Source organism: Tripterygium wilfordii, chromosome 12, assembly GCF_013401445.1.
Source record: "Tripterygium wilfordii isolate XIE 37 chromosome 12, ASM1340144v1, whole genome shotgun sequence".
In the NCBI taxonomy this organism is placed as follows: Eukaryota; Viridiplantae; Streptophyta; class Magnoliopsida; order Celastrales; family Celastraceae; genus Tripterygium; species Tripterygium wilfordii.
In genome coordinates this window covers 922,524-933,659 of record NC_052243.1, presented here as the reverse complement: position 1 = coordinate 933,659, position 11,136 = coordinate 922,524, and the positions used below count along the sequence as shown (strand labels likewise).

General features: G+C 39.3%; 1 protein-coding gene across 1 annotated transcript; it reads right to left on the bottom strand.

Annotated features, from left to right (window-relative positions):
- Positions 1-702: 702 nt before the first annotated feature.
- LOC120011462 (11S globulin seed storage protein 1-like) lies at positions 703-2,772 on the bottom strand. The gene is made up of 4 exons (XM_038862582.1): positions 2,248-2,772; positions 1,910-2,166; positions 1,329-1,826; positions 703-1,233 (listed from the first exon to the last, which is right to left on the bottom strand). Exons 1-4 carry the CDS (start codon positions 2,540-2,542, stop codon positions 841-843), a joined length of 1,443 nt encoding a protein of 480 aa, XP_038718510.1. The 5' UTR covers positions 2,543-2,772; the 3' UTR covers positions 703-840.
- Positions 2,773-11,136: the final 8,364 nt, after the last annotated feature.

Genomic DNA, 11,136 nt, shown 5'->3' with positions numbered 1-11,136 from the left:
TAATCACACACATGTAACAACAACACACTCACAAATATATCGCAGAATTCGAATCCGGCACTATGAGCACAAATACATGAACACTAATGTATAGCAGAATTCAAATCATGCACCATGAACACAAATACACCAACAATATGTTTGGTTGCACCATTCGCTCCATTTATGGACAAAGCATGTTCTTTTTGTTTTGTTAAGGTTTTCATATCGGAATGGAACGATGAATTCTGTTACATCGTTCCTACCTGAAATTTAACCTCTGGGCCTCCAACCACAGAATTGCAAATTCAGGATGGAATGGAATTATGTTTGATATGTCAGAAATTTAACCTCTGGGCCTCCAACCACAGAATTGCAAATTCAGGATGGAATGGAATTATGTTTGATATGTAAAATGACAACAATGTCCATGGAGAAGCTCGGCTTATCAGTCATCTCCAAATCGACGAATTTGCTTTGGTTGAAATTTTCCGCCGTCGTTCCTCCACTGTGAGCCCCCACCGCTCCATCTGTCAGCTTTGTCGAAGCCATCAAATGGGTTTATTGATCGATTGAAGGTATTAGGATGGAGAGAAAGTGAGGGACAGTATATTAAAGGAGACCTGAAAACTGTTGTTGCTCCCAAAAACTCACTAATTATATTATTTCATTACTTCTCATTTATAATGAGGTCCACGTACATAGTCTTTATTAAGTACCATACTCTTCACTTACATTAAACGGCACCGTCTAAGGTCCCCTTTTATTCTCTTCCCCATAAGCCTCCACCTGCAACAAAAGGCAAAGGAAAAAAACGACAATGGGGAAATTAACTACAGTCCTGCTCCGCGTGTCAATCTCTCAGGCATCAGCCCTCTTTCCAGGGGAACCACGGCCCTGAGACACAGTACTCTCTTTCCTGTTGAACTTGAGCCTCGAAGCTTCCTCCGGTGAGATCTGGAATGCGTTGGCCAAAACATCCGCTGGAATTCCTCTGATGGCCGATGTCTTCCCAGCGAGAGTGGTGATCATGGCGTTGTCGTTAGTCTTGAAGGCAATCCATTCGAATCTCTGGCTCTCTGCTCGTTTAACGATCGCGAAGTTCTGCGGCACTGTCAAGACCTGTCCCTCATTGAGCTCTCCGTCGAACACGGTCTGCCCGTAATTGTCCACTATCTGAATCCTTGCTCGGCCACTGGTCGCGTAGACTATGCTGTGTGCGTTCAAGTTATAGTGAGGCACCAACAAAGCATTCTGCACAATACAATCAACAAATTTAGGTTAAGGTAGCGGGAAAATCGAAATTTGAAATCTGAAATCGAGTTTTGAATTTTCGTGTACAGATTTACATTTTTGAGAACGCCGTACTCGGCGCTGAGTTGGTACCACCGGAGAATGGGGAGGTTGAAGCTGTTAACGGTGCTGATGCGACCGGCTTCTGGAGAGTAGATGTCTGCGCGTGAGGGATCTCCGAGGTTCTCCCTCAACCTCCAGGAGCACATAGTCTCTTCAATTCCGTTATCACTTCCATACCTTCTCCGACTCTCTTCTTGTTCAGATCTCTCGTCTTGCAAGCTTGGTGGCCTGACCACCTGGAGCTCACCGCCTTTAACATTCACGATTTGGCCTCTGTCGTCTTTCTCGTTCTGAATCCTCTCAATTAGCTTCTGGTCCACGTTAAAGGCCTCAGCCAGAATACGTGAATCGAAGCCGCAGAAAACGTTGTTACAAGATCTCTGTTCACGTCCTTGCTGTCCGCGGGCATGGTTCCGGCCTTTCTCGCCGCTTCTCCTCTGCTCCTCTTGTGGCTCGAATTCTTGTTCTGGGTTACCAGCTAAGTGGAATTTCTGTAACATCAATCAAACAAATTCAGATTGGAGACAATCTAATTTCATAAGAGTAATATAATGATTGTAGCTAGGGTTCTTACTCTTGGGTGGAGATCTAGCTGGTTCGCATTGTTGCTGGTGTCAACGAGAGTGACAGAGATAACCTCCTCGTTGCCATTGTTGTAGGCCCAGTAAGGAATTCCAGCAGGAACGAAAAAGATATCTCCTTGACGGAAGTGCTGAATCTTCTGGTGCTGGTCTTGGAATCTACGGCTGCCTTGTTTTTGTTGGGACGATCCTTGTGAATCTTGGAATGTTTCAGGGCAGCCGGACAGGACGGCCCCGTTAATTCCTCTACCTAACAAATTAAAACCAATAATCAAATCAACAAACTGGAATGCTACAATGGAAAATCATATTAAGGTGTAGTAATTATTACCTTTGATTATGTATATGAGTTGAGGAGAGTTGCTGTAGTGAGGCAATAGAAGGCCATTGGGATCAATCCTCCGGCGAACTACGGCGACACCAGCACACTGGAATTGGTCATGGCTAGGGTCCCAGGACTCAATTCTTCCGGCCTCGCAGTCAATGCGATTGTTGGGTTCGAGTGCTTCGATCCTGTCAAGTTGGCACTGATTCTGGGTTTGCTGCCATTGCTGGCGAGCTAGGCAGCCGGTGAAGAAAACAAGAAAGCATAGGGAAAGAGAGAGCAAGGAAGTAGTCTTAGCCATGGCGGGTATTAATATTATGTTTGAATTGAAGTGAATTGGGAAGACAATGGTGGTGGGTATTTATAGAAAAGAATGGAAAGTGGCGGAGTGACACCTCAGGTGTATGTGTGTAAGGAAAATCCGGCCATTCTTCATTGTGCATGGCTACCTTGGCTTGCTTTCTTACACATCATATGGACAATAGAGGCTAGGTGTCTTCAAGTTTCAGAGATGAATACCAAAGAGCTAAAGAGAAACAAAACAAGACATCGTGCGATCTGTCCGGTATGCTTGAGACGCCACGGCCTACCGCGAACAGATTTTTGTCGTATCGATCATGACAAAGCGCACGGTGAAGCTTAAAAGAATGCGCAGATGCCATGCATTCCACCTGTTCGATCAATGTCGCTCTCTCTGTGAGAGATCACACTAATAAAGTAGAAAACAGCCACGCGATCTTGGGCCTGGGCTTTTTATTTGTAACGGAACCTCTGAGTCTCTAACGATGTGGTGTCTGGGTTTGGACTGGAATGTGTCCGTCCTAGAAATTATATTTTGCCCTTGGGCTGGGCTTGAGCTAAAATTTAGCTTAAAATTGTTTTCTGGGCCGGGTTTTGGTTTAACTAATTAGACTTTAACACGTTCCGGCCCATTTTTTTGGGTTTACCCATTAATTCATGTTTAAGCTGGTGGGTTAGAGGTTGAGAATCATTTAAGCCAAAAGGGAAGGAATGCATGCATCCAAAACCTATGCTTGTCTGTACATGTCAAACGACAGAGATACCGTTCGACTCATGTTTTTGCTAGCTTTTGTCCAATCACTGACACCAATACATTAATTTTGTATGAATTTGATGCATGTTTATCACATTAATCCAGTTAAGTAATACCCCCTTGAATTAGCATATGCAGGCTCACAATAAAGCAGAATCAGAGAAAACCAAAACCAGTTGGCCTAAGTTTGTAATCACGATCTATTCATCTCTCCAATGGACATTTTGGTATAAAAATGGGCAGGGCTAACAACCAGATTGTGTTTCTCAGCTTCAACCTGCTATTGTTGCTCTCTTTTGTTGTCATCGGCACTAAGTTGTGATTAATTATTGCTCTAGTTGATTTCTCTGCTCTGTGTTAAAATATATATTGAAGAATGTGCTATAGTTGGTGTAGAAGCACTCGGTGGGGTTAGAAATACAAAATGTCTTACATCAATTAGGTGAGAGTCAATCATGTGGTTTACAAATCATCCAACTTAAAAAAACGTGCAAATCTTAAGTCTCAAGAGACAATACCTTACAAGTGGATTGGGTAAAATCTCGTATCTTTCATCCCTATACTTACTTATTCTTATCCCTCTCTCAGGTGCAACAGCAAAAAAGCCGACGTGTCTGGTGGTGTATGGGGTAGAAAATGGAGACACATGCTATGCAATTGCGGGGAAATACTTGAAAGAGAGCGTACCAGCATTGAGCGCTATCAACCCAAATATCAATTGTGACAACCTCTTCGTGGGTCAATGGGTTTGTGTCGTTGGACAACCATAATCAAGAGAGATCGAATAAAACATATGCATATGTTTGAATAAATAGGGAGAGAGAAATTCCTCTAGAAAACGTCTTCTTCTCTCTTATTTTAAGATTTCAAGTGATTTCTTGTTCTTCGTGTTTTCTAAAATGGAAATGTATTTTCTGTTTTTCGAAAAATAAAACAAAACAGTACGAAAGAGAGAATAAATTTTCCTAAACTTCCTCTCTCAATGTTTGTGTTCCCCTTTGGGCTTATTACATAAATGAACAAGTGTGAGGTGAGTATGACCTATTTGATATAAAATAAAGACTTCGTATGAGTGTGATAATTTTATTAGCACAATTTACATATTATCATTTCTAAAAAATAAAAATAATATCATTATAAGAATAAAATAGTCATTTGCATATTAAAACCCATTCAAAAATGTTAGGGATCCCAATAAAAAACATCTCAATCATTTCAGTAGTGGATCTTGTCCCTTGATTGATGTAAGTATAGGGGTCCACAAAACCTGATGATTGAAGTAGTCAGTGACACTCCACTATTGACTGAGATGATTGTGATGTTTTTTATTGGGATTCTTATCACTTCTAAAACCCATTATCCCTAGTAGAGAAAAGCAATTCTCATTTCTCACCATTTTGATAAGCTTGGTTATTCTCCGTGTTAAGAATAGAAAATTAAATGAGTTTGAGATTCCACTATCCCAAAATCAACTAAACATGGGAATGAGTGATTCTGATCCTCCAAATGCCAACCAAATGTCTCCTACGCTAATAGTCTTCTATTGAAAATCTCATAGAAGGGAATCGCAATCAGCTAGACAAGCTTAAGAGCTAGTCTATTTCAAAGATTAGCAGACATCAAACTGTCTAGGCGGATGCCTTCGCCAAATGGGCCGCTACCTTGAGACTTTCAGGTAGCATTCTCAGTCACCCTTCCAGAATTGCAATATTGGTTGTATAGTGGGTGTGATCCCCCGGATCATTGTTTGGTCTGGCATGGTGTGGTTTGTAGTTGGTGTTTCTTGTCTCTTTGTTTGCCACACACAAACAAAAAAGAAAAAGAAAAAAGAAAAAGAAAATAGTCTTCTTTTGAATAATGGAAATTGATTAGCAAATCAAATGTCAGATCACTCGTGTTTGATTAAAGACTTGCTGCGGAGGAGAAGAAAGCATTGGCTAATCAGGCCAGCCCAGTCAACTATATGTAAGGCCCAAGTGACATAATTCAGCCCAGTTGAGTCAATGTTAGATTGGGAGCCTGTGCATGTCACGTGACTGATATTCCGACGTCTAGGGTCGAAGAAATTGTTTCTTTCTGGGCGAAAAGAGATGGGCTCTGTTCGCTTCGAAAGTGATCCCCGTCCGTTAGACCAGACTACAGTAGATCATCTACCAGAGGAGAGAGGTTTTCTTCGACTACAGTAGATCATCTATCCATAGGAGACAGGTTTTCTTCTTGTCCTTGATTAGTAATTGTTTGTGCTTTTTTTCTTGGATTTTTAGTGCCTCTGTTTTGTTTTCTTCAAGCATTGTGTGCGTGGTGTTTGTTTCGTGTACTGCTACTTTGTTGACAGGTTAGGTTTCCATGGAAATTGTTACGGGTCCTCTTGATTTTTTGCTGTTAACAGCTGTTTTCATGGTGCTTTGGTGTATTACAGCTGACTATCTCTTTCAAGCTTCAAGCACACAAAGTGTTTGATAAAGGTTCTATCATTGTTTGATATCGTTTCTGTGTCATTTCTTTGTTCATTCTCCTTACACGGTCTAGCGATAAATGCCAAATGTTTGTGCTATTATGTTGTGTATTGAAACATCAATGAAAATCTCTAATCATCAGAGTTTTCAAGAAATTTGAAGCCTGAGTCGTGAATATTTGAAATTTCGAGAATTTTATTCTGAAGCAGGGGATGTCTACTGGCACAAAGTTCAGTATCCGGGGATTCGGGAAAAGAAAAGAGAGAAAACAACACATGGAGAGTATCATCTTCTTTCCTCTCTCCTTGTTTTCAAGCATATAGATATATCACATATGTATATGTTAGCTATTTCCATATGATTGGAAGTAGCTTAAGTACTTTCTTTTCCGGCAACACAAACCCATTGACCAACAAAGAGATTGTCGCAATCGATATTTGGATTGAGGGCAGAAAAGATTTGTGGAGTCAAATGGAAATTATTCGCAGCACCGTAACAAGTGCCACCCCTTCGCATTGAGCCCCACAAGGTACATGCAGGGACTCCTTCTGAGCCTAATCGTAGAACTGCATATATAATATTCCACCAACATCCCAAAAGTATCAAGGCATATCAAATTGACTCACACAATATATATACATATATGTATATAGGTTCAGAAGCCAAAGAACCATAAGTCATATATATATATATCTTTGAATGAAGAATATTACTTACGGCTTTCAGCAACGCAGACGACGAGGAGAAACCAGAGAACAACAAAAATACAAAGTTGGGTGCGACAATCTTGAGGAGTTGAACGTTGAAAAATAAAAAAGTTGGGAAGGGGGTTGAGCCAACCTCCGTATTTTTGTCCCCGTTATCCCATATACACGAATTATTTCATATAGAACATGTGGGATACATGATTTCACAAAGATATTGGGCCTGGGCTTTTTATGTGTAACGGAACCTCTGAGTCGCTAAGACTCTAACGATGTGGTGTCTGGGTTTGGACTTTGGACTGGAATCTGTCCTGGAAATTATATTTTGCCCTTGGGCTGGGATTGAGCTAAAACTTAGCCTAAAATTGTTTTCTGCGCCAGGTTTTGGTTTAACTAATTAGATTTTGAACCCGTTCCGGCCCAATTTTTTGGGCTTACCCATTAATTCATGTTTAAGCCGGTGGGTTAGAGGTTGAGAATCATTTAAGCCAAAAGGGGAGGAGTGCATGCATCCAAAACCTATGCTTGTCTGTACATGTCAAACGGCAAAGATACCGTTCGCCTCATTGTTGATGCTAGCTTTTGTCCAATCACTGACACCGATATATTAGTTTTGTATGAATTTGATGTATGTTTATCACATTAATCCAGTTAAGTAACACTCCCTTGAATTAGCATATGCAGGCTCACAATAAAGCAGAATCAGAGAAAACAAAAACCAGCTGGCCTAAGCTTTGTAATCACGATTTATTCATCTCTCCAATGGACATTAATTTTGGTATAAAAACAGGTAGACTTATTAAAGGAAGCCCCAAAACAGAAGAAATCAAGAGAGAAGGAGTATTATAAAAATGGGCAGGGCTAACAACCAGACTGTGTTCTTCATCTTCAACCTGCTATTGTTGCTCTCTTTTGTTGTCATCGGCGGTAAGTTGTGATTAATTATTTGCCCTAGTTAATTTCTTGGCTCTGTGTTAAAATATATATTGAAGAATGTGTTGTAGTTTGGGTGCTGTTAGAAATACAAAAATGTCTCACATCAAGTAGGTGAGAGTCAACCATGCGGTTTACACATCACCTGATCAAAAAAAACTTGCAGATCTTAAGTCTTAAGGGACAATACCTTCCTTACAAGTGGATTGGGTAAAATCTCGTCTCTTTCATCCCTCTACTTATTTCTTCTCATTCCTCTCTCAGGTGCAACAACAATGTGTCTGACGGTGTATGGGGTAGAAAATGGAGACACATGCTATACAATTGCGGGGAAATACTTGAGTGGGAGCTTACAAGCCTTGAGCGCTATCAACCCAAATATCAATTGTGACAACCTCTTCGTGGGTCAATGGGTTTGTATCAATGGACAACCATAATCAAGAGAGATCGAATAAAACATATGTATATGCTTGAATAAATGGGGAGAGAGAAATTCCTCTAGAAAACGTCTTCTTCTTTCTTATTTTAAGATTTCAAGTGATTTTCTGTTCTTCGTGTTTTCTAAAATAGAAATGTATTTTCTGTTTTCTGAAAAATAAAACAAAACAGTATGCAAGAGAGAAGAAGCGTTCCTATACTTCTTCTCTCAATGTTTGTGTTCCGCTTTGGGCTTATTACATAAAAGAACCAGTGTGATGTGAGTATGACCATATTTGGTATGAAATAAAGACTCAGTATGAGTGTGATAATTTTATTAACACAATTTTCATATTTATTTTTCATTTGTGAAAAATAAAAATAATATCATAGTAAGGATAAAATAGTCATTTGCATATTAAAACCCATTATCCTTAGTAGAGAAAATCAATTCTCATTTCTTACCATTTTGATGAACTTGGTTATTCTCCGTGATGAGAATAGAAGTGTAAGATTACCACATCAAAAAGATGTAGTAATATAATCCTTTTTATAAGGGCTAAACTCGCCCCTTAACACCAACTAGGCATTTTTCTAGTTTGGTGAGTTGGGTTTTGACCCATTTGCTAGTTAGAGAGAAACAAAACTGTACGAGCTCGATATATCCACGGGAACCGGATAACCCATTAAGGGCCCGATGTATCTAAGGAACCGAACAACCCAAACTGGACAATATAGTTGGTGTGGGTGTTGGATTTGCAACATAAAGTTAAATGAGTTTGAGATTCCACCATCATAAAATCAACTAAACATGGGAATGAGTGATTCTTATCCTCTAAATGCCAACCAAATGTGTCCTAATAGTCTTCTTTTGAATAATGGAAACTGATTGGCTAATCAAATGTCAGATTTCTCGTGTTTGATTAAAGAGTTGATCCGGATGAGAAGAAAGCATTGGCTAATCAGGCCAGCCCAGTCAACTATACTTTAGGCCCAAAAGGCCCAAAACAAACATTGCAATGGCGGAATGCACTACATGAAAAAAAAAAAAAAAAAAAAGGGAATCTGTAGCCGGAGAACAACAAAAATACAAAGTTGGATGCGACAATCTTGTGGAGTTGAACGTTGAAAAATAAGAAAGTTGTGAAGGGTTGAGCCAATCCATCTCCAATCCCATAAAATCTCTTTTTTTTTTTTTTTTGGTCTCGGTTACTTCATATCGATGTTGAGATGGACGTAAACGATTTCATTTGAATCATGTGAGGCACACGATTTCACAATCATTTGAGATAATTAACACTAGATCCTTAGCACAAAAAACATGGGATCCTTAGCATTCCACCTGTTCGTGGGTCAAAGGCGACTCAAAGCGCACGGTGAAGCTTAAAAGAATGCGCAGATGCCATGCATTCCACCTGTTCGATCAATGTCTCCTCTCTGTGAGAGAGATCACACTAATAAAGTAGAAAACAGCCATGCGATCTTGGGCCTGGGCTTTTTATTTGTAACGGAACCTCTGCTCTAACGATGTGGTGTCTGGGTTTGGACTGGAATCTGTCCTGGAAATTATATTTTGCCCTTGGGCTGGGCTTGAGCTAAAATTTAGCCTAAAATTGTTTTCTGGGCCGGGTTTTGGTTTAACTAATTAGACTTTGAACCCGTTCCGGCCCAATTTTTTGGGCTTACCCATTAATTCATGTTTAAGCTGGTGGGTTAGAGGTTGAGAATCATTTAAGCCGAAAGGGGAGGAATGCATGCATCCAAAACCTATGCTTGTCTGTACATGTCAAACGGCAAAGATACCGTTCGACTCATTGTTTATGCTAGCTTTTGTCCAAGCACTGACACCAATACATTAATTTTGTATGAATTTGATGTATGTTTATCACATTAATCCAGTTAAGTAATACTCCCTTGAATTAGCATATGCAGGATCACAATAAAGCAGAATCAGAGAAAACAAAAACCAGCTGGCCTAAGCTTGTAATCACGATCTATTCATCTCTCCAATGGACATTTTGCTATAAAAACAGGTAGAATTATTAATTTAAAGGAAGCCCCAAAACAGAAGAAATCAAGAGAGGAGGAGTATTATAAAAATGGGCAGGGCTAACAACCAGACTCTGTTCTTCAGCTTCAACCTGCTATTGTTGCTTTCTTTTGTTGTCATCGGCAGTAAGTTGTGATTAATTATTTGCCCTAGTTAATTTCTCGGCTCTGTGTTAAAATATATATTGAAGAATGTGTTGTAGTTGGGGTAGAAGCACTCAGTGCTGTTAGAAATACAAAATATCTTACATCAATTAGATGAGAGTCAATCATGAGGTTTACGAATCACCCGACTTAAAAAAATGTGCAGATATTAAGTCTCAAGGGACAATACCTTACAAGTGGATTGGGTCAAATCTCATCTCTTTTATCCCTCTACTTACTTCTTCTCATTCCTCTCTCAGGTGCAACAACAAAAAAACCGACGTGTCTGGTGGTGTATGGGGTAGAAAATGGAGACACGTGCTATGCAATTGCGGAGAAATACTTGAAAGAGAGCATACCAGCCTTGAGCGCTATCAACCCAAATATCAATTGTGCCAACCTCTTTGTGGGTCAATGGGTTTGTGTCATTGGACAACCATAGTAAAGAGAGATCGAATAAAACGTATGTATATGCTTGAATAAATGGGGAGAGATAAATTCCTCTAGAAAACGTCTTCTTCTTTCTTATTTAAGATTTCAAGTGATTTCCTGTTATTCGTGTTTTCTAAAATGGAAATGTATTTTCTGTTTTTCGAAAAATAAAACAAAACAGTATGGAAGAGAGAAAAAATGTTCCTATACTTCCTCTCTCAATGATTGTGTTCCCCTTTGGGCTTATTACATAAATGAACAAGTGTGAGGTGAGAATGATCATATTTGATATAAAATAAAGACTCAATATGAGTGTGATAATTTTATTAGCACAATTTACATTTTTTCATTTCTCATTTCTAAAAAAGTAAAAATAATATCATAATAAGGATAAAATAGTCATTTGCATATTAAAACCCATTCAAAAATGTTAGGAATTCCAATAAAAAACATCTCAATCATCACAGTAGTGGATCTTGTTTCTTGATTGATGTAAGTGTAGGGGTTCACAAAACCTGACTATTGAAGTATAGAGTGACACATCCACTATTGCGATGTTTTTTATTGGGTTCCCTATCACTTCTGAAATCCATTATCCCTAGTAGATAAATACAATTCTCATTTCTCACCATTTTGATGAGCTTGGTTATTATCAGAATAGAAAGTTAAATGAGTTTTAGATTTCACCATCTCAAAATCAACTAAA

What these genes read in the sequence shown, in the direction of transcription:
- LOC120011462 (XM_038862582.1), bottom strand. Translation starts at nt 2,542, where the DNA reads ATGGCTAAGACTACTTCCTTGCTCTCTCTTTCCCTATGCTTTCTTGTT. An exon ending in ACTCATATACATAATCAAAG is followed by an intron (nt 2,167 to 2,247) that starts GTAATAATTACT and finishes TTAATTTGTTAG; the next exon opens with GTAGAGGAATTAACGGGGCC. An exon ending in AGTACGGCGTTCTCAAAAAT is followed by an intron (nt 1,234 to 1,328) that starts GTAAATCTGTAC and finishes TGTATTGTGCAG; the next exon opens with AATGCTTTGTTGGTGCCTCA.